This window comes from Oryzias melastigma, linkage group LG9 (assembly GCF_002922805.2).
Source record: "Oryzias melastigma strain HK-1 linkage group LG9, ASM292280v2, whole genome shotgun sequence".
Classification (NCBI taxonomy): domain Eukaryota; kingdom Metazoa; phylum Chordata; class Actinopteri; order Beloniformes; family Adrianichthyidae; genus Oryzias; species Oryzias melastigma.
Genome location: NC_050520.1, coordinates 22244662 through 22266200, shown reverse-complemented (window position 1 = coordinate 22266200; position 21539 = coordinate 22244662). Strand labels below are relative to the sequence as shown.

The following is a 21539-nucleotide window of genomic DNA, read 5'->3' as shown; positions in this document are numbered from 1 at the left end:
TCGGTGATCCGAACAGGAAAGCGTACTCATGCAGAACAACGCATCGTAAACAAACCATTACGCACCATCTGTGGCGGCGTCAAATCCTCCCCTCGGCAGTGTTTGTTTGTTGATTTGTGTGTGTGTTTGCGTAGGTGTGCATTCTTGAATCCCCGTGATCTCACCCACATTCACACAGGCGATGACCAACACCACCAAGCGGGGACAGGGAGGTGACCATCTGGTATCTACTGAGGCATTAAATTACCTGCCAAAAGGTCAAACGTAGTGTAGCGGTTCAGGTTCAGTCCGTTTTTAGACATTGTTGTAAGAATTCTTGTTATTCTAAAAGTTTTACAAAAATTTGTATGTGCAGTCATAAAATAAGATGCATTTATAAATGTGCAGTTAAAGCATTTCAGTGCCTATTTTTGCATCTCATTGGACTGATATGTGCAATAATGCCAATTTAGATTTAGCTTAAAGGAATATGACACTTTTCAAATCGTCTTGAAAGTTTTTCTTTTTGAGAAGATAAATCTCCTAATTATCTCCGTACCTGTTCATTTACAGTTTCACGCATAATTAGCTTGACAGTAGATGGTTTATGCAGCTGAACACGCTCAGATTTCTCTATTTGTTCCGTGGATCTGCTCTCTTTTCTGTCTCCATCTTACTTCTAATCTTTAATTCATCTCGACACTTTTCTTTCTTCCACCCTTTTTCACTTCCTCCCCTTCAGTTTTCTTTTCAAATGCCCCACCTTGTCTTCACCTTTCTCTCAACTCCTCTTTTTTTTTAAGATCTCTGCTTATTCACTCTGACAGTGACACATCCCCACCACAACACCACTTGATACCCAGCATGCTCTGCACCCCTCCGTCCGACTCTCTCCTTCCCGTGCCATCATTTCAGAGAGCCTCTCTGATACTGCCCACTGGTCTGACACCTGCTACTTTCAGCTCACTCTGTGATTGGATTATTCATCTGTATCTCTGGAAGTTCCTTAAATATTATAAAAATACTTTAATCCTCTGCATTCATTAAAGCCTGTGTTGTTCGTTTGACTTTAGTGTCAGTTGAACAGTTTAATTCTGATATGTCACCAGACATGTGGATTAGATGAGGATGTAGGCTGCTCCCTCTCTATTTTGAGAAGCCCAGAAGGAGAAGCTTGTTAATTAAGCTGCTATAAATAGTGAGCCTCATCGCCAGCAGGTACGGTAAGGTAAAGATCCAGTGAGCAGGACTGGACTGTGGTGGCAGTGACAGCTTCTTTGTGCTCTGTGTGCAGATATCAATGGTGACTCTTTGTGCTCACTGATGCATGAAACCTCAAGTCACACAGATGCACTAGTTCTGCTACATTCAAAGTCAGATTCATCTTTTTTTGTTTTCTCTGATCTCTAAAAAATATGTTCTAGATAACCACCGGATTACTGCAAAAAAAAATTCTACATTTTGTTCAATATTGTCTCACATTTCACTAAATGTACTTAAAATTGTTATTTACCAATAGACTAAATGTGCTCTGTTTGTGTTAATTAGCTTCATTGGATATTTTTTTGCATGATTTTTTGCATATATCTACTATGCTTACTACATTCACTCCCATTAGGTTACCTTTACTATATTTCTAACATTTTTTTAAGACTTATACTAGATTGATGTAAGATTTCCAGCTAAAAGTAGAGCTTTAAATGCATTTAATAAACCTCTTTTTTTTTAAATACGTACATTCAAGAAAACGAGAATCTGTTCATTCCTACTGCTTGAAGTGTGTTGAGGGAAAAGAGGGAAGGAGACGAATAGAAACCCAGCTGTTAAGTGAACAGATGGAGTGAAGGTGGATGAAAATGAAAGGTGAATGTTAAAAAGCTTGAACAACACTGATGGTAGTTTTATAAGAACAGGGGGGCAGGAGCATGGCTTTAGCTGGAAAATATATATAAAGAATATAAATACAAAGACACATTTCTAAAACTCTCGATAAGTTGTCTAAGTGCATAAAATTAATCAGAAGTATGTTTTAGATATATTTCCATCCAAGAAGGATAGTTTAATCAACATGCTGATTTTTTTGTTTTTTAATTGCATTATGAATCCCTGGTTGAATTTTGTTGTGGGGATTTTGTTCTCTCCCCTTCGAACGGTCAAATTTTAAAGACATTTTGCTTTAAAAAAGGTTTGTTTGAGGTTATTGTTGTGTTCCCATGTGGTCTGCAGATGTGCAGTTTGACAGCATCGTCATTCTTTCTCAGACCTGAGCTGCTCCTCCTGTCTGTCTGGGATTCTTGGCTAAATATTCATGAAAGGGTTTAACATGTACATATCTTCTCAACATGGTTGCAGACTTTTGTGTAAGGTGGTCTAAGTTCAAGATGTACTTTGTGTGGATGTCTCTTAAAGAATCATAATTCTCGAAAACTGTTGTTTCCCATCATTTAAGACTTTTTTTCTTAAGTTTGCTATCTCCACCATTTCTCGTCTGTTGCAGGACAGTGACATTCAGAAAAAGATTGACCATGAAATCCGGATGCGCGACGGAGCCTGCAAGCTGCTGGCTGCCTGCTCACAAAGGGACCAGGCTTTGGAGGCAGCGAAGAGCCTGCAAACGTGCAGCACTCGTATCATGGCCTACATGTCGGAGCTGCAGAGGATGAAGGAAGCTCAGGTCATGCAGAACATCCCCCGGAGATCATCAGATGTGGGGCCAATGGACGACCGACTCCCCTGCAAAGGAAAAGTGGCGATCTCAGGTGTGTGATGAACAAAGGATTTTATATTTTGGTGCTTTATTTTAGAGTACAGAAAGGCGTGGACAAATATTAATGAGATAAATGTCTTGTAGCATCTGCCATCGATGCACCATCAGTAATTATCCATGGGAGCTTTTGCCAGTGACTGAGAGCAGCATGGGCTCAAATCACTTGGACAGTAGGGATGATTAGCATTTTTGTGAGCTAATCCCCCGTCTGTTGTCATTCCAGATCTTCGAATCCCTCTCATGTGGAAAGACACAGAGTACTTCAAAAACAAAGGAGGTGAGGAGGAGCCACCTTCTGCGTGTGTGTGATGGAATCCTTAGATACCTTATGGCTGATTTATGACTAATTTATGAGAAGCGGCTTGAGGAATACAAGCAGAGTTCATGAGTGCATTTGTGCAAAGGTCTTGATGGGAAGTTCTTCATTACTGTAAAATAAATCAGATGCAATTTATTATTAGTACATTCACCTGCAGACAGATCATTAAAAAATACATTTTCTGTGCCAGGTCCTGGAACTCATCCAAGTCACATTCAAATGTCCTCCTGACATTTTAAAAAATTCAGCAGTGTGCAGAAAATGATCGATTTTTATAGTGCATATTTTATGTTTCACCGCCTTGACGGAGTCCGTATAGTTCACCTGCGTAGTTGTAAAAAAAAAAAATAATAATAATAATTTGGTGCCCAGTTGCTCCCTTGGCAGCTGGAATGGAATTAGTCAGCATAAATGAACTCAAGAAGCAGTACACTGTTAGCAAAGCTTAATGAGCCACTTAGTCAGGGTCTTTAAACAGACTTAGGCATAAACTGAACCCAGGAGGCAACAAGGAGCAGCATATTTACCCCAAAGAATTGAGCTCCCACTGAAGTTGAGTAATTGCTAATGTGTCATGAATTTAAAAATGTACAAAAGCAATTTTACAAGTATTAATAAATATTCATGCTGTATGTTATTAACAGTTCAGTTAAAAGTAAAAGGGAAGCAGTAAAATAGATGTATTTTTCTTTGTTTCTTTCCGTAGAGCTTCATCGCTGTGCGGTCTTCTGTCTGCTGCATCTGGGCGGGGAGATCTTTGACACCGACATGGTGATCGTGGACCGGACACTCACCGATATTTGCTTTGACAACCCGATTATATTGTACGTCTGCAATTGATCGACTCTAGAGTTATCTGAGAAGCTGTAGTTTGTTAATTATACAGTTTCATTTGAGGAGATTTGGCTTTACAGCTTTATGTGATGTAAACAAATGTATTTTTTTTATATAATGTTAAAACTTTACATTTTATATGAAAAGTTTTGTTTCAAAAAGTCTTCTATGTACAGATTGGTGCTAAATAATGTTTTTATGTGTAGATGTTATCATGAAACTTCTTTATGAATGATTGACAGGTCTACAAATGCAGTTTTGTGTTTCGTCTTCTGTAGTAGTGACGCTGGCCCAGGTTTTCAGCTGCATGTCGAGCTCTACAGCTGCTGCTTTGAGGAAGACTACTCTACAGGAAGCACACCAAGGAAACTAGCTAGCAAGCTGAGCTCTTCACTCGGGCGATCAGCGGGGAAGAAGCTCCGAGCGGCCATGGAGTCCGGACCGGGTAGTCCTGTCAGCAATGGAGGGGCATCGCCGCTTCTGCTGCCAGTTCCCTCCGTACAGTAAGTTGGTCTTAATGGGTGGCTATTGCACAGTAAAACACTTGAGATGACGGTCCTTCATTTCTGGAAAACTTCTTGTTTCTGCGTCTTGTGTGTTGACAGGGGCCCCAAGTACCACCTCTTAGCTCATACCACCCTCTCGCTGTCGCATGTCCAGGACAGCTTCCGCACCCATGACCTCACTATTTCAGGCAACGGTGAGTGGCAGCTACTGCCAGCCTGCTTCCTCTCTGCTGCGCCAAATCAGCCATCTGTCCTCCTCCCTCTTTTCTTTACCCATCTTCCCCTTTGGTCTAAAAAATTACTTAAAACCAACAAACGCTGCATCCTCTAGCTCCAAATTTTCACGTTTTCTAAAGGTCAGAGCCATTACCCCTGTAGGGGGGTGTCTGCTGTGTAAATGATGCAGGCTGACAGGGGTTCATATCCAGAAACAGAAGGGCCCCTTGTATATAATTCATTGGGCCCTCGGTGTACTGTAAAGTTGCACAGCTGCATTTCATGAAGCTCCCAGCAGCTGCCAGTCTTTTATACCCAAAAATGCAATGTTGTATCAAAATGGAGGAAGGAGGTTGTTAAGCCTGAGTTTTTTTTCCCAGCGTACCTGTTCATGTGTTCATGTAAAGGTCAAATGCTGTTCTGACGTATTTGTCGTTTGTGTTGCAGAGGAGTGCTCATACTGGCTGCCGCTCTATGGCAGTATGTGTTGCCGCCTCGTGGCTCAGCCCAACTGTATGACCCAGCGGATGATGAGCGGATGGTTGAAAGTTAGGGTAGGTTGGCAGGTGTTGGCCGCACCAGTGATGTGATGCATTCCTCCAGGGTTTTCATTAGCTGCTGGCTTTGTTTCGGACTCGCCTTTTCCCCCTTACCTCCCCCGCCATGCGCCTCCTCCTCTCCATCTCATGTTGACTTGTTTCTTTGTTTCTTTTGTGTAACTTTTTTTTGTTTTGTTTGCCTCACAGCAGTGTGGAGGTGACCCTCAGAGCTGGTCCAAAGTCTTTGCTGTTCTCAAAGGAACAAGTCTGTTCTGCTACCATCGCCAAGAGGATGTGGAGACCAATATCGAGCCCGTCTTCACTATTGGAATTAACAAGGTGAGCAAAAGAGGGGAAACTAAGGAGAACGGTGGATCCGTCCACACTACTGTGTATTTTTGGCAAAGCTAAAGGCGTTAGTAGCATAGATGCTTTTGGTTTGCTGCCAGTTTACATCTCAAGCCAAGAGTTGGAATCAGATTTAAAAATCTATGTTTAAAAAAAGAGCCATTTTTCTTTTGTTTGCAAGCTTCCCTTGAGCAAAATCCCCTCATCTGCTCTAGTGAACCCTCCAGGAGGTCAAAAGTGGAAGCAGAGCTAATTTTTCTCCTGAAGTTTTCTTTTTTACAAGCATGTCAATAAAAAAAAAGAAAAAAAAGAAAATGTACCTAGTGCTATCAAGCTTTCGGCTTTCTTTTAGAGGTCCTTTTAATATAAATTATTAAAAACATGATTTGATGTTTGCATTAAAACTGTCAGGTAGTAATCCTGTTTCCTTATTTTTCTTTTTTCATTCAGAACTCTTAAACAAAAATAGTTTAAAAATATTATATCCTAAAATGACATCAACATATTAAACTATGGTGGACTTTAAAGTTTATTTCTACCTTTTTGACATTAAACTGTTAAATCATTACAGATGAGATCCATGTATCTATCACAGTAGTCGAATGAATGGAGCCATTCTGCCACCTATTGGTCACTAGCAGAGTTGACGCACACAGGAGGAGGTTGTTGGGAGTGAGCTCCTTTTGTTGGGTAATTGCTGGAAGGAAATGGTTTAGAACAAGGCTAATCGGTAGCTTTATTGATGAGAGTTTATTTCCAGCAGTGACTCTGAGTTACAAATGTTATAATGAACAGTTGCTGCAGCTCGATGTTGTTCGCTCAGGACCTTTGGAGCTCATTTCCGACTGTTTGCATTTGTGTGACACTCGATCCATAACTTTGTATGTCGTTTTGTGTGTTTTTTTATGTTGTTCCAGGAGACCAGAATACGAGCATCAGACAAAGACCCTCATAGTAAAGCTCAGAACATCTGCATCAGTAACCAGTACGGTGGCGAGGAAGTCACTCACACATTGACCACGGAAAGCAGAGAGGACACACACGGATGGATGGAGGCCTTCTGGCAGCATTTCTATGATATGAGTAAGTGCTTCTTTCATTGCAGCAAGTTGTAGTTTTTAATTCAGCTCTTAGATTAATTTAAAACTCAATCGCATTGGGGGCCAAAATCCAAAACACACCTTTGGTTGCGGGCTGAGCGGGATAAATATTTATTAAAAACTCTCAAACTAAATTTTTAAAACCTTAACTTTTTAACATAATTATGAACTACATATATAGCATTACCTGTGATAATGCTAGTGTGAATTCTGTAAACTGGATTTGGCCGTTGAAGATGCTAGTGCTGATAGCTGAAGATGCTGAAATTAAAAGCTAAAAACGCTAAAGCTGATAGTCAGCTAAAATATTGGCACAATGCCAAATTAGCCTAAAAAACTAAGAAAAAAACGTAGGTCAGCCGAAACAGCTCGCATGTTGCTGAAAAAAATAGCTAAACTTCAAAATATTGCCTAAATTAGCCAAAAGAGCTAGCGTATAGATATTAGCCTAACTCAAAAACAACCTAAAAAAAATAGAAAAAGAAAAAACTTGTTGAAATATTAGCTAAACTCTATAATAGGCTAAAAATCTTGGTAATTGCCACACTAGTCCAGAAAGTTAGCATAATGCCATTTTTTAAAACTTCAAAACTGTAACTTTTTAACATATTTATAAATAATAAAAAGCCAGGAATATTATTCCAGAATAAATCAATTTAGGCATTAAATAACTTTCAATATTTTACTCTACTTAAAAGTATATTATGTCAAAACTATACAAGTTAGAAATGAGCGCAAGATAACATCAGGCCATTAATAACAATAAAATAAAAGGATCTGGAGGGCCGGATAGAATTACCTGGAGGGCCGGATCCGGCCCGCAGAGTTTGACTTTGACACATGTGATTGAAATAATTGTTTTTGTACTTGTAACTTAGGATTGAGAATTAATTATCTTAAGATTTTTATTGTATAGAGCTTTTTAATAAAGTTTAATAAAGAACCCTTTGAAATGTGTTCTGCTTTGCCGTCTGTCCTCATTCACATGACCTCTTTTGTTTGCTCCACAGGCCAATGGAGGCAATGCTGTGACGACGTCATGAAAATTGAACTTCCATCGCCAAGGAAACCGGCACCTATCACGCCAAAACAGGGATCTCTTTACCATGAAATGGGTAAGTGTGAGATTGTAGATCCTGGATGCACAAACAGATTTGATTTTTTTTTCTTTTTTGGTTACTTTTATTTATGAAGGAAAAAGCAGGAAAAAAGTTCTGTAGTTGCATGCGATCGTATGAATAAAAGATGCTGTCGGAATGACATTTTCCTCTGCAAAATGTCCAACTCACCTTGCTTTCCTCTCTGTTCTGTAGATAGAAGGGGTCTTATCTATGATTCACTGACTCAACACTCTGTCTTGTTTCTCTTTTTCTCAATTCACTCTTTTCTTTTTATTCACCGTTCTGTCCTTTCTTTATTCCCTGAAAAATATACGTTACATTCCCACTTTTATTTAAATATATTTTTATATCATTTTTTATCTCTTTTGTACCTGTGCATTCCTGAATTGACCCCTCCCTCCTCATTCCACAAACTAAACCGCTTGCTGCACCCTTTCATTCACTCTTTCATTCCATCCCGCCTCGTGGATTTCCCTAAACTTCGCTGGCAGCGCCTCTTGCCGCACCCTCCTGCGAGGGTCTTCTGCTGCAGGATAACGCTGTGTCTGCTGAGATTCGTGCTCTGCTCTCATCCTATTACAGCGACAGGTGAAGTAGCAGGTGTAGGGCTTCCTCAGTTCTTTAGAAAACATGACGTCCCTGAAGGCAACGTTGAAATTTGCTGTGATAGGATAACCCAGCTTTTATTGAGATTTAAACATGCTGGGGTTGGAAGATTTGAAATAAAGGTAATATTTGTTGAGTTAAACATGGATATAAGTGCAGAATATGTTTTAAAATATTATTCTATTTTTTTGTTGTTAAGTAAAAACAAATCCACCAAATACACTTTTTTGCTAATCTGGATGTAGACATGAAATCATTTAAAATTTTCATCTTAGTTCAGAAACATGCATTTTTAAATATTTTAATTTACTTTTTGCTCAAAAATGAAATACAATAACATTTAAAAAATCAACAGTTTTTTATATATGTATGTATATATATATATATATGAAAAATCTTCACTGCAGCTGTGTAATTGAGTTCTGCTGCTTCTCACCTGCAGTTATTGAGTCATCCGATGACCTCAGCAGCACTGTGTCAGACATCTTGGCACAGCGGATGCAGGAGTTGGAGCTCCGTAGCCAGCTGGGCACCTCTCCCACCTGGATGTCTTTGTTTGAGGAGAACCTTCCAAAAAGTGCCGGTTTCACTCGTCAGTGTACTCCCCGCCTGTCTGGCCTCAGCCCCAGCTCTCCTCGTGCAACACACCAGAGTCCTCTGAGCTCCCAACGCTCCCCCCAGCTGGGTCTTCTGTCCTCGGACGCGAGCCTGACGTCCGACAGCGACAGCCACTGCAGCAGCCCCCGCTCTCACCACTACGGCTGGCCCGAGCCGTCCTCAAACTTGTCTCTTTTGTCGTCGTCTCCTTCGCGTTTGAGGCCACGCACTCTTTCGCTGGATGCTAAGCTCAGTACTCTCCGGGGAAAGGGCTACGGCGGGACCTTTCAGTGCCCCTGCCAGCCTCCGCCCTCGTCACTGCTCGCTCCGCTCCCCATGTCCTCTCGACCCCCCCGGTCACCGCGCGGCGCGCAGACCACCCTCTCCTGCTCCAGCTCCACCTCCAGCAACAGCTCCAGCAACAGCGAAGGCAACCACAGCCCCGAGTCATCCGAGGGTGTTTCTTTCTCAAGACCCTCCCCGGTCCGGCGCAGTTTGAGGAACCTCAGGGCCAGACTTGATCCTCGGAACTGGCTCCAGAGTCAGGTGTGAATTAGTTTGACATTTTAGGATTATTTAAAGGCATTAAAGTGGGATTTAACTGGCTTAACATGTGAACTAAACTCAGGCAATTGCTTGGCAATGTGCACATCCCTGAAAAATAAGGCAGTAGGATGGCCTCAAATCAAGGATGGAGTAATGGAAGACTACCTGTGGAATGTCTTCTTTGCTAAAGACCCAGGTGACAATCACTGCTGGGGGTGTTGAGCTTCCGCAGCTTTAAATTTGAGAGGTACTCTGCTTGTTACCTGGGAGAAAGCTCTGTTACTGTTTGAATACGGAATGACGTGTCTGTGACTCTCTCTGAAACCCTACTTTTGAAACTGGAAAAGGTTTAATTTTTGTCCATCCTCCTGATGTCTTCATACCATGATGTGGAGCTGTGTTTTCACTGGATGATAAGTGTTGTCATATCCAGGTGATTTGTGGGGAAATCAACTACAAAGATGGCCAAGATTTCAAAAGTTAGGGACTGCTGCTACGTGTAGAGGTAATTGGTTTGTTTCTTGTACTTTGACTCCTAATTCAGTGCACTGACCCAATCACAAATAATCTCTGCAAGTGTCCCCAAAATATGCATGATTTGGCCTGTTCTTAAAAACTAATTGAGAAATTGCAAGTGGAAGCTTAATGAAATTGTTCATATTTACTGTACTATTTATGACTGTGATCTCCTAGAGTAAAAAAGCTAAACTGCTGAGGTCTTTAAATATTTATCTGCACACACAGAACAGGTTGTCGTCCACTAATCCATCCTGGTCCACAAAACTGGTAGAATCCAAAGCATATACTTCTACACTGAAGTATTTTAGGTTTTCATTGGATGGGAATTCCTAAATTTAAAAATATATATTTATGTCTGTGATATGATAAACCACACATGTAAACTACACATTCAGGGCCTTTTGTTTCAAAACCTCTAGTTCTTTCTTTAAGTCTGAGCCCACATAAAAGGAGTAAAACCTCGTCTTTTTTTTCTCTTCCGTCATCCTCTTGGGAAAAAAAACTTTACTTTGTTTTTTCAAAAACGCATTTAATACTGTAAATAAATTTTATAAGTTAACTGTTTTCTCTTGTTGATTTTATAAAATGTTTATAGATATGTGATAATCACAACATATGATGTGCAGATCTTTAACTGTTAGGATCAAATACTGAATGTCGTAACCTTGCTAGGCTCCCTTGTTAGCAGGCTTTGTGATCTGCATGTGCGCCTTCCTCAAGGGAGAACAAGAAGTGAGGAACTCTCATGTTTAAGTAATGTAATACTAATTATAATAAATGTTTTATTAATCTGTCTCATTATTTTCACATCTCTTTATATTAGTTTTCCCTGAATAATTTAGTTTCATTAGGATAAGTTGATTCAAACCTCATTTTTTGTCATAAATTTGTGATGTTTTGTTTAGAATTTCAAAAGAAAAGACAAGACAAGAGTTTAATGTGGAAGAACATGTTGAAACATTCGACTACTTTGTTTTACAGAGCTGTTATAAATTGATTTTCCTTCTGCACTGCGGGCGAGCACTTCTGCATGCAGTGTAAGAGCCCACCATAATATCAGAAAAGTGCTGTAAGTACTTGGCACTTTAAATGTGTGATAGATCATTCCCCATTCCTCCTCCTCTTCTTCTTCCTTCAGTTTCCTTCTTTCTCTGGCAACAAATCCTATCAGATGTCCACTTATGTAATTCCATTTGCAGAAGAGGCTGCAGACTCAAATCAAAGCCAGTGGAGCTGAGAATTTATTGTCAGCACTTCCATGGCGAAGCTGTTGACTACTTGGTACAAAGCACTATTACAAACATAGGAGGTAGTCAGCACTGGGTCTTCTCTGAGCATTTGAAGTGCATAGAGAAAATATGGCCATAACGACTGCTTGAAATGCCTTAGAGGACCCCTGTTTTGTTCATGCCTGGTTATACCATTGTGCTTTAATATTGTCCCATGTGCTTAATATGTTAAACACCCATCTAATAAGACCAACAAATACATATTCAATAACGCTTAAATACTATGTAATATTTGCTTCTGTGAAGCTTCCAGAACCCAGTAGGGTAATTTTTACATCAAGTTTGGCAAATACATTTATTTCTTAGATAAGTGAATAAACAGAGTTACGCGTATTTTACAAATAAAGGAGGGGTACTTCCCCTCTTCACATCATTTGAAGTCCTCCACGTTCCGGTGGTCCGCTCCCATTAGCAGGCGCAGTGTGGGTTGGACATCCGCAGTGCAAACCCAGCCAGGGTCCTCCAGGTGAGTGTGGAGAACTTGGCGGGGCACGTTCCGGCTCTGCTGATGTACGAGGATGCGATGCGGTGAAGCCGCTTTGCCCCAAATGTGTTGTAGTGTCCTGGGAGAACTTGGTCGACCTATTGGATTTTAGGATTAGGAATTAAAAACACCTCACATCAGATCACTACAGAATAGGGGTGTAACGATTGATCAATTTTTATTTCTATGATCCAATTAGATCAATCTGTCTGAGGCAAGCTGTTAACCGAATCAATTTATACATTATAAAATGAATCGTTACACCCCGACTACAAAAATATTTAAATAATGACTTCTGGGTTACCTGCTCGCTGTCTACCAGCCCCACCAGGCGCTCGCAGCTGCTGATGTAATCACTGACCTGGCTGTAGGGCAGCCAGTCGATCATGGAGCCATCATACACAACATCGCCACTAAACAACAATTTGTTGTCACGATCGTGCAGACAGATGCTTCCCCGAGAGTGGCCTGGCATGTGAAGAACGGTCAGCTGTCTGTCGCCTAGGTTGATGACATCCCCTAAAGTGAGATCAAAAATATGGTTTCATTCACTCACAGATTTAGTAAAATACACATTTAGTCTTGCAGAGTCAATCACTAGACCTTCAAACTTCACATCACCTTAGACTAGCTCATAAACAGTGTGTTGAGAGCCTAATGGGTCCTGCGTACTTGATCGATTGTGATTGTTGATGGTACAGACTAAGTGCATTTTTGACAATTCCGTGATCCAAAATCTATGGGATCACTTTTGAGGACGGTTCAGAGAAGTTCCTTGAAGACATGAATGTGGTTAGTCGCCTCCACAACATTCTCAACTCGACCAGATGGAAAAACTTTAGAACGAATTAGAGTGAAACATGTTTGGTTGGTTTTCAACCAACATCACAAATGCACTTCTGGAAGTATGGTCCAACGTTTCCGTAAACACACCATTAAAAGCTTGTGGGAGGAATTCCCAGGAGAGTTGAAGCATTAATAGACACAAAGAGTGAAAGGACATTAAAGAAAATAAACCCTTTGGGTTAAAAATTTGATGTAATTTAAGTTTATGAAAAGGCAGATGAGCCATTATATTTACAATGTCCTAAAATGAGGCTAATACACTAAAAACAAAGCAGAAAAATGCAGCTCTGACACAGCAGAAGGCCGTGTATCGACTGATGAAATCTGGACCGCAGTCCAACAGTCAAAGCTGCTCTGGAATGATGCAAGTGCAGAGTGCTGTGCAAATGCACGCTTTAGAAAATGCTTATGTCCAGACAAAAAATTTACTTTGCACATTACATAAAACTTGCATATCCGCTGACAAGATGGTGGATGACAAATACCACAGTGCTTTGCTTAGTATGTGAGAAAGCTATACAGTTGTTCCTGAAAGTAACAGAATCTGCCAGTCATCAGCACTATGATTTAAAAATAGATCAGGAGGCAGCAGGAGGAAGACTGCATCCCAACCTCACACATGTGCAAATATTTGAAAGTCTGGTATATTTGTCTTGTCGCTGAGCCATCTGTTATTTTTGCTTTGCAGACATTTGGATGGAAAAGGGGAACTCTAATACAGTAAATAAGGTTTTAAGTCGTAGATTTGACCCCAGATTTGTTCTCCCAGCATGCATCACTGACAGATCCCCTGCCTACCCTCTTGCAGTATGTGCGTGGGCTGGACAGCCTTCACTTTGTAGTTCCTTGCTCTCCATCCCGGGCTGGGGCGCTCAGCTATCTCCCGGTCGCTCAGCCAGGTGACCGTCTCGAAGTTGTCTCCGTTGGCCAGCGCATCGACCTCCGCGCTGTGGACGCCCACCTGTTGGAACTGATGCAGACCCCCCGAGTGGTCGAAGTGGGCGTGGGTGGCGATGGCCAGCAGCGGGTTCTTCCTCTGCGGGTCTTTTCCCAGCAGCCCCTTGGAGTCAATGTAGTCAGGTAAGCTCCTCAGCCCCAGGCCGGTGTCTATCACCACGTCCTGGTGCGAACCGCGGAGCAACCAGATGTTGGCCCGGTTGTCCGACTGATAAAATCGCTCCTGGATCCAGAAGAGTCCGTCTCCGAGCGATTTGTGAGCGTACCAGTCGGCTGCAGACATCCCAGGTCATGCAAATGTCGAGGTAAGCTACGGCGGGGGCACGCGCTGTCAGCTGAATTAGCTAAACAGTGTTAGTAGCCTCGTAGCTAGGAGCGGTGTGTTTTCATTGAAGCTGTAATGATGGTGGCCGCAGACACACCCTTGTTTGAAAGCTGCAAGCCTATTGGTCGAAGGGATACATGATGAAATATAATAACGCGACTGCGATTGGATTAGAAGAAGACACGCCCCCTTAAAACGTAAGCAAGGGCGGAGTAAAAGGAGCATCATTGCTGATTAGTTAGTGGGTTACACATGCGTTACTCAGCCGGTTCCACAGAAAACTATAGAAAGAAGCGATAGGTTTATTTACTTCTCATTTTTTTCCGCTTAAATGTAAGCTAAACCTCTTAGCCACAAACTTAGACCGTTTAGTTTAACAAATAAATCCGATTCAATGGGGTTTCAGTGAGAAATGTCATAGTTGTAAAACTTTTTTTTAGTATTACACACGCCTCTATATAAGGAGCAGTTTACCAGCACTCCTCTTGTAAGTATATATGTATAAAACATAATTTCAAGACAATTTTGTGTCTGAATTATTTTTTTTGCGGCGAACTCAATGGTGCAATACCGGCAAACACGTGCTTGTCAGTGACGTTGACTGAGGGAGCCCTGTGTTGCAGGTCCTGCACAGGGGCGCAGCCATGGCAGGCAAAGGCCGTGGGATTGCTGCGTTCACGTTCAACATTGATGCTCTGGGCATCGGCAGAGGCAACATGCCAGAAGCCAGGGTGGGGCCCAGTCCTCTGTTTCCAGTAAGTAAAAGCCACACAAACATGCAAAAAGTCTATTGATGGGAGGTTCAATTTACCTGAAGTATGACAATTCTAGTTGTATTCAAATAAAAGAAAATTGAGACTTTCATTCAGTAAAAGGGTTAAGTCTTTTGGTACATCCGCCGTCAAACTTTTTTTTTTAAATGTTCGCATTATTGAAATGATGGTGATTCTATGACGTATTCTTTCATATCTATTTTGTCCATGAACATTTCCCTTTGAATGACTGTCTGCTTGTGGGATGGATTATTACGGGTGGTATACAAATAAAATAAATAAATAAATAAATAAAATGATGTCTTTAATCTTGTAAATGTTCAATATAGTCATAACTGTTAAATTACAAGAATAAAGTTGTATATTTATGACTTAAAAAGTAATTTGCTAAATTTATGCCTGTTTTTCTCGTAAGTATACGAGATTTAACATAATAAATTTACAGGAAAAAAGTTGCAAATTTACAAGAAAAGTAATACATTTACGAGAAAAGCTATAAATATATGAGAAAAGCCATAAATTTACAAGAAAGTCATAAATGTATGAGAAAAAAAGTTGTAAATTTACGAGAGTCATAAATTTCAGTGAAAAAAGTTGCAAATTTACGAGGAAAAAGTCATAAATCTACGAGAAAAAAACTCATAAATTTAACCAAAAAAAGTCATAATTAATGAGAAAAGAACCAACGTTGTCTATCAGAGCAGTGCTGGAAAATGAAAGACATGGAGAATCTTGTGAAGCTTTATTTCTAGATCAGTGTCAAAAACGAAGAAATTCTGAACCTTTTGTTGATTCAAAATCAAGTTATTATAAGTGAGGCTGACTTTCTGGGGTTCTGTGTCAGTAATAGAGCATGTCATATTTAAAATAAAGAGCTCGGAGACACATGTTCGCAGGACCACCACTCTATTGTCCCCTTTCAAATCAAATACCCAGAAGCCAATTGGCCACCTTACGTCATGTGTGTCTTATTGTCAGAAAGACCCATAAAGGGGGATGAAAACACTGTTGAATACCTTCTCCAAATGAAACGCCCCGTTTCAACACAAAACAAACTTTTTTTTTTTTTTGGTGGCCCTTACACTCCATTATATGCTTGTATTTTACACATTTTCAATAAAATAAGTGACACTATAATATCTATAACATCCTCTGCTTTTATTTAGAGTATTGAGTTTAAACCGGTTCCACTCAAAGGAGGGGAAGAGGAAGACTACATGCTGGCACTGAAACAGGAACTGAGAGGAGCAATGCAGAGACTACCGCACAACATTAAAGCTCGCTCCAACACAACAGGTAGAAAGGATTAGAACCCCCACATGATAATCTGGAGATAACTGCTGCTTTTGAGAAGTAAGACATTTAGTGAGAGTCATATTAAGGGAAAAATGGGAGTCTATAATTACGTTTATGACGCCAATTTAATTTTTATTATACATTTTTGGGGTCTGCCCTTACACATATTTAAATAGTAATAATGTAATTTTAAGAAAATACAATGAAATATGAAATTGAGTGCTGTAAATTCAATGTATGTCACATGTATTATAAAACACACATTAATCAAATTGCTGGTTAAATTAAAAACACTTCTGTACTTTAAATATTGAAAAATTAGAATATAAAATTATTATTCGCGTGGTAAATTTCCCACTGCTCTGATTCTTTTTTTCATTTTGTTTACAGAGGTGGAGAAATACACAGAAAGATACTTGAAGCAATCAGAGCTGAACAGTGAGGACTGGACTCCAGGTAATTACCTGAGATGAGAAACTTGAGTCTTAAAAAAATGTGAAAATAATAATACAGATCATGTCTCATATTTCAGACTGGAACCTCTTTCCAAAAGAACTGATGCCTCAAAGTAAAAAGCGCAGAATCAAAAAAGGTAAATTTCAGTCGTATCACATGCAGGAATTGTTTTTGTGTGATAATTTAGACTTAAAAAAGTGATTTTTGTTTCAGGCACCACGACTAAAACTGTGAAGAAGTTAAAGGAAGATAAAGCAAACCTGCTGAGTAAACTGGATGTAAGCCTCTCCTCCCTCTTTTGCTTTGCTATGCTATTCAATTATTATTTTTTAAAATGTCTTCGTACATGCATGTATTGAGGCATTTTATATTTTCCATGTTTAACGGTTAATTTGTATCTAAGTTAATGGGAACATACATAAAAGTTTCTGTAGTTTGAAAACAACCGTAAAGTCAATAGAATAGCTTAAAGTTGTGTGATTGTTGCAAGATTTGACAAAAGTCTACATCACTGTGAAATGTGAAAAAACAAACGTTTTTTTGTTTGGTTAAAACAATCAATATCTCAATATCAGTACCTTAATCCTTGTAAAATGCCTTTTACAATGCTTGTAAAATTGTTAGAATTTAAAAATAAGAGCTGGTGCTTCTGACTTTTAATCTATAAAAGAGGATTTTAAACATTATCCCGAACCATACTGCTAAGAAAGCAAAAAAAAGTTGTGAAAATGTTAAATGTGTAGATTTTATGAAAGAAAAAAAAATTCTGCTCAGGAACTGGCCAAGAAAGATGAAAATCCTGAGAAGTCCGATGATGAAACTGAGAAGAAAGCAGAAGAGGATGAAGAGATTGTCGAGGAGGAAATCGATGAAGAAGACATCGAGGAGGTTTGCTCACAGGAACACCTGAAATGCTGCATTGATCTTATGGGATGCAGTTAACGTTTTATCTGCTTGTTGCTCCTCAGGAAAACGACTACATTGAAAGCTATTTTGACAACGGCGAAGATTTTGCTCCTGACAGCGACGATAACATGGATGGGGAAGCAACCTACTGAAGCGCACACTGCATTACTTTCAGTTATTAAGTGATGGCTGTTTAGGTTAAAAGAACTATTAAGTATCCTAATTTGTCATTTTGTTATTATTTAAATATATTGTATTTGAAGCATAAATGTGTGCAGACTTTAAAAAATAAATTATTCAAAATAGATATTTATTAAGCCTGTTGTACATCTCCCATTCGAAAGGCACAGTCACACAAAACTATATACTGTCACAGGATAGCAACTGAACAATAAATGGAATACAAAGTTTAGGTAATTCATATGGAAACATTGCATATTACTAAAAATATTGATTGAGGCAGCTTTACCACAGTTTGAAGTACAGCCAGATTCAGGACACTGGGATTAAACAAGATTTAATTGCAAATTTAATACTGGTAGTATCAGTGAAGCTCAATCTTGACATTAGTTTAAAACTTGCTCATACTTGAACAACATAATATTTCACATGTGTGCACAAAGGAAAACATTGAGATTTATTCCAGATAAGACCGTTCATTCTCTGATCCTTTCAGGTTTGAAAAAAAAACAAAAAAAAAAAAAAAATCAAATAGATCTTTACTAAAAATAGAGAACCGGTTTTAAAAACATTTATAGCTGTCTTTATTAGCAAAACCTCTGTTTCATGTGTGACGTTTTGTGTTGGAAGAATTTTGGCAGTCATTTGGTGTCACAAATTAAAAATATGCAATAATGAACAATTCTTAAAATATTACCAAATTTTAATTTCGACTGGAGCATCAAAATCTTTGTAATGGATTAACAATTGTTGAAAACTTTCCTGCTGAATTTATTCCAAGATCAGTACAGAATACTTGAGGAAAAAAAAAAGGCAGCTTCAGAGTTAATGTATAACAAAAAAAATTACCAAACAACTCCATTTTGGTCCCAACTGTCCAAAGCAAAAAGTTCAATACTTTTGCAAGTGTAGGTCGATATATATAAAAAAAAAAAAAAAAATCTGGTAAGAATGAACAAATCCCACCTGCCTTTCTGAAACTGCATTATTGAAGAACGCGTTTAAAACAGACTCGAATGATCTTGACAAGCCTGATGGGCTTTAAACTATTAAAAAAATGAAACTATTCAGAATTGGTGATACATTTCTTCCTAAACTGATCACAGCAATTCTTTCTAAAAGTCCTAATCTTTCACCCTTGGCATTGAGCTACACACCTGAATATTCCAGACAAACAAACCTCCAAAAACGTACTTTTGTAGAGGTAGTCGCAGTTGCTAAAAACCAGTAATAAAGTGCATCTTATAGATAGTGCGTGGCTGTTTACCTTTTCTTCCTATTGTACTGTGGTTTCACCTACATAATTTTAAGGCCAAGTAGGAGACAAAAAGCTGTTCCAAAGCGATCAAATACATAATATTCTTCAGTCAGCCACTCACTAATCCTGTGAAGGTGATTTCTCATTTTCTAAATGAAAGTGACAGCAAAGGCATCACCTTGAGAACTTAATCTATTCAGTTTGAAATGGTCTAATCCTGATCCTGCAGAGGTAATCTGAACTGTTATTATGCCACTCATTTAAAAAAACCTACATGGACGCATTTAAATAATCAGAATAACTCGTTATTTTCTGAATTGAAGTAGAAACTACCTGATGATGAGAATATCCCTCTTATTTTTATTTAGCCTCTGAGTTAGACAAAAATCTATCAGCGTATGTGGCCCTGCTACGTATTCTTAAGCCCTACATTTTTATCATCTGATGTATCTTTACCAGGATTTTGTGGATCTCCATTGACCGCATGACCAGCTCCAGCTTCTGCACTTTTGTCTCCTAAAGGCATGTCCATAGATTTTCCACCCTCTTGCTGTACAAGATGAATACCAGCGTGAGCTTGTGTGGGACCACCATGATGGCTGACGTCACTTTTCACAAGAACTTCATAGTACAGCAGATAAAACACCGGAGTGATGATACCAACGACGAGCATGATGGCCACAGCTGTCCACCATCTCATCCCCCAGTCAGCTCCATAGTAGGGATCCTTCCTCTGAGAGGGTTTGTACTCTGGGTCTACGAGAAGTGGCGGTTGTTGTGTTAGGGATGAAACGACTTCATTAAGGCTGCTTCGAGACGGTCCGGTGGATTTGACCAGCTGCTCAATGTCCTTGTCCTTTTCGAGTAGAAATCCTTCCACGCTATCAGTAGAGGAAGTAGACGAGTCTGTAGACGACTCGGTTGGAAGGGATGTAACAGGCGAGATAGGGGAAGGATGTTTAGATCCTGCAGGGGAGCCAGGTTTGAGAGGGCCACTGCTGTGAGTCTCTGTTAGGACACTGAAGCGCCTCACAGGAATCTTGACAGAGCGCAGAGCAAAGAAATCCAGCTCCGTCAGAAGGTTATTGGCACGTTTGATGTCAGCCACCTACAATTCAGAATGTTGAGGGGGAAAAAAATGAAATACTGCCCTCTTACAACTCATTTTAACACACAGCAACTGCAAATTAAGCTTTTGATAAGAGCAAAGTTGACATACCGAGCAATGGTACTGCAGAGCCAAGCTGTTCAAGGTGTCTCCTTCCTGGATGTCTCGGGTAAGGTAGATGATGTCGTCAATTTTTTCTCTGGAAGAGCTCTTCCAAAGCCTCTCTTTCCCGCGTGACCGGAGCTCGTAGCTTTCTCCATCCTCCTCTGACAGATCATTCTCTGAGCCATTGTTTCCAAAAACATATGCAAGGCCACCGTTGGCAGGCTGCACCATGGTGGCAGACTGGAATCCATAGCGCTGACTCCTACTGGACATTTTGTCACTATAAAGGTAAAACAGAAGCACACGAGGTTTACTTTAAAGAAACAGAAATGTTACTAAAAATGAAAGTGTACAAAAAAGCTTTCATCATTTTGTTACTATTTACTTTCATAAACAGTTAAATCAGTTAATCTTATTGTGAAGGATAGTTAAAATTGAGCTAAAAAAATGGGGTAAACTACAAACTTATGTTGGGTAACAATCATTTTAAGACTAAACTAAACATTTTGTCTCCATTAAACTTTAAAATGTCACATTTTTTGCATCAATAAGATTTTCATTTCTCATTTAGAATTATTCATCAGTCTTAATATTTTGAATAAAATAAGAGGTTGTTTGTTTTCATTAAGTCATAAGATCTTATTTTCACTTCCCTACTTTTTTTCCCGAAAGTAAAATTAACTTCACAACTAAATCAGATTAAATAAAACATAGTGTAATTATTTTTGTAACTTTTTCTTTTCTTCTCTTTTAAAATCTAACCAACAATTCTCTACTTTACAAACTAAGAAAACACCATCTGGGAGTCCCAGCTAACACAAGCAAATTTAGCGTTAAAACCCCCAAACAGGTTTAGCTTTAGGCACGCCTAAACATGTTTATAAACGTCATTATCGCCGTTGTCAAACAATATTTAATGTGATTAACCCATACAGACTGGATGTTGTCAAATCACTTATTAGAAATCCGCTAATCTCATATCAGAAGTTCAGCCGGAAAGTCAACAAAATAAAATCGGTTTAACACAAAAGCTAATTTATTCAATTTAACTAAAGGAGTCAGTCGAAACCGCAACTCTTAAACTTTATCTATTGGAGATCATTGCTGAATTAGCACATTAAGGTTTATCTTGCTTTCTGAGCTAAGCTAGCGCTAACAAACGTCTACATAATGACAAGCGCGGGATAAGTAGCCGTTTACTGAACACAGGCCTTCATTATATGTTTTAAATATATTACTCTACCTTAAACAAACCTCAGTATCGATGGTGGTCTTGTGAGATTTCCATAACTTCTCAGAATCACCTCTGGTCTCACCTTGTAGCTGGTTTTATACCTATTTGCTAGCCTACACAGTTTCCACCGCTCACGCCACGTCTACAGAATGTTTACGTAATGACGTTGTCACCGGCTTCTCCTCGAGGTATTCAAATATTTACCACTAGGTGGAGCCAAAGGTCAAGCTATATATTTTTTCCAACCAGTTCAGAAATGAACAGGTTATATAAATATATGTTGTTTGTAAATTTAAAGTTTAGTTACAAAACGATAAATTATATT

The 21539-nt window shown here is 39.4% G+C and overlaps 4 protein-coding genes across 9 annotated transcripts in view; 2 read left to right on the top strand and 2 right to left on the bottom strand.

Moving 5' to 3' along the window:
* Positions 1–10798, top strand: part of rtkn (rhotekin) — a 48193-nt gene extending 37395 nt beyond the window's left edge. For 3 of the 4 annotated variants that reach the window (XM_024274786.2, XM_024274787.2, XM_024274788.2), the window contains exons 2-11: positions 2477–2738; positions 2970–3023; positions 3772–3889; positions 4178–4402; positions 4505–4599; positions 5069–5175; positions 5368–5499; positions 6426–6591; positions 7619–7723; positions 8778–10798. In XM_024274786.2, the coding sequence (XP_024130554.1) occupies positions 2477–2738; positions 2970–3023; positions 3772–3889; positions 4178–4402; positions 4505–4599; positions 5069–5175; positions 5368–5499; positions 6426–6591; positions 7619–7723; positions 8778–9484 (1971 nt within the window). In that variant the 3' untranslated portion in view covers positions 9485–10798. Of the gene's footprint in view, positions 1–2476; positions 2739–2969; positions 3024–3771; positions 3890–4177; positions 4403–4504; positions 4600–5068; positions 5176–5367; positions 5500–6425; positions 6592–7618; positions 7724–8220; positions 8318–8777 lie in introns of all 4 variants that reach the window. The other variant, XM_024274789.2, reaches the window with a different exon arrangement.
* Positions 10799–10930: 132 nt separating this feature from the next.
* Positions 10931–14013, bottom strand: mblac2 (metallo-beta-lactamase domain containing 2). Its single transcript, XM_024274791.2, has 3 exons — positions 13415–14013; positions 12075–12289; positions 10931–11868 (listed from the first exon to the last, which is right to left on the bottom strand). Exons 1-3 carry the CDS (start codon positions 13854–13856, stop codon positions 11695–11697), a joined length of 831 nt encoding a protein of 276 aa, XP_024130559.1. The 5' UTR covers positions 13857–14013; the 3' UTR covers positions 10931–11694.
* polr3g (polymerase (RNA) III (DNA directed) polypeptide G) lies at positions 13742–18019 on the top strand. Of its 2 annotated transcripts, none has more exons than XM_036213596.1 (8): positions 13742–13878; positions 14522–14653; positions 15838–15967; positions 16358–16423; positions 16500–16559; positions 16637–16701; positions 17198–17311; positions 17392–17548. In XM_036213596.1, the coding sequence occupies exons 2-8, from the start codon at positions 14543–14545 to the stop codon at positions 17479–17481; spliced, it is 636 nt and encodes a 211-aa protein (XP_036069489.1). In that variant the 5' UTR covers positions 13742–13878; positions 14522–14542; the 3' UTR covers positions 17482–17548. The 2 variants fall into 2 exon arrangements, with proteins under 2 accessions (XP_036069489.1, XP_024130560.1); XM_024274792.2 differs by lacking the exon at positions 13742–13878 and adding an exon at positions 14154–14385 and having other exon boundaries at positions 17392–18019.
* lysmd3 (LysM, putative peptidoglycan-binding, domain containing 3) lies at positions 17821–21385 on the bottom strand. 2 transcript variants are annotated; one of them, XM_036213595.1, is made up of 3 exons: positions 21235–21385; positions 19987–20260; positions 17821–19875 (listed from the first exon to the last, which is right to left on the bottom strand). In XM_036213595.1, exons 2-3 carry the CDS (start codon positions 20251–20253, stop codon positions 19177–19179), a joined length of 966 nt encoding a protein of 321 aa, XP_036069488.1. In that variant the 5' UTR covers positions 20254–20260; positions 21235–21385; the 3' UTR covers positions 17821–19176. The 2 variants fall into 2 exon arrangements, with proteins under 2 accessions (XP_036069488.1, XP_024130558.1); XM_024274790.2 differs by having other exon boundaries at positions 21224–21380.
* Positions 21386–21539: the final 154 nt, after the last annotated feature.

Coding starts and splice junctions, on each gene's coding strand:
- mblac2 (XM_024274791.2), bottom strand. CDS start 13,856: ATGTCTGCAGCCGACTGGTACGCTCACAAATCGCTCGGAGACGGACTC. Junction 12,290..13,414: donor CACGCACATACTGCAAGAGG/GTAGGCAGGGGA, acceptor ATCTCACTTTAG/GGGATGTCATCAACCTAGGC. Junction 11,869..12,074: donor GGCTGGTAGACAGCGAGCAG/GTAACCCAGAAG, acceptor AAAATCCAATAG/GTCGACCAAGTTCTCCCAGG.
- lysmd3 (XM_036213595.1), bottom strand. CDS start 20,253: ATGTCCAGTAGGAGTCAGCGCTATGGATTCCAGTCTGCCACCATGGTG. Junction 19,876..19,986: donor CTCTGCAGTACCATTGCTCG/GTATGTCAACTT, acceptor TCTGAATTGTAG/GTGGCTGACATCAAACGTGC.
- polr3g (XM_024274792.2), top strand. CDS start 14,543: ATGGCAGGCAAAGGCCGTGGGATTGCTGCGTTCACGTTCAACATTGAT. Junction 15,968..16,357: donor AGCTCGCTCCAACACAACAG/GTAGAAAGGATT, acceptor TTTTGTTTACAG/AGGTGGAGAAATACACAGAA. Junction 16,560..16,636: donor AAAGCGCAGAATCAAAAAAG/GTAAATTTCAGT, acceptor TTTTTGTTTCAG/GCACCACGACTAAAACTGTG.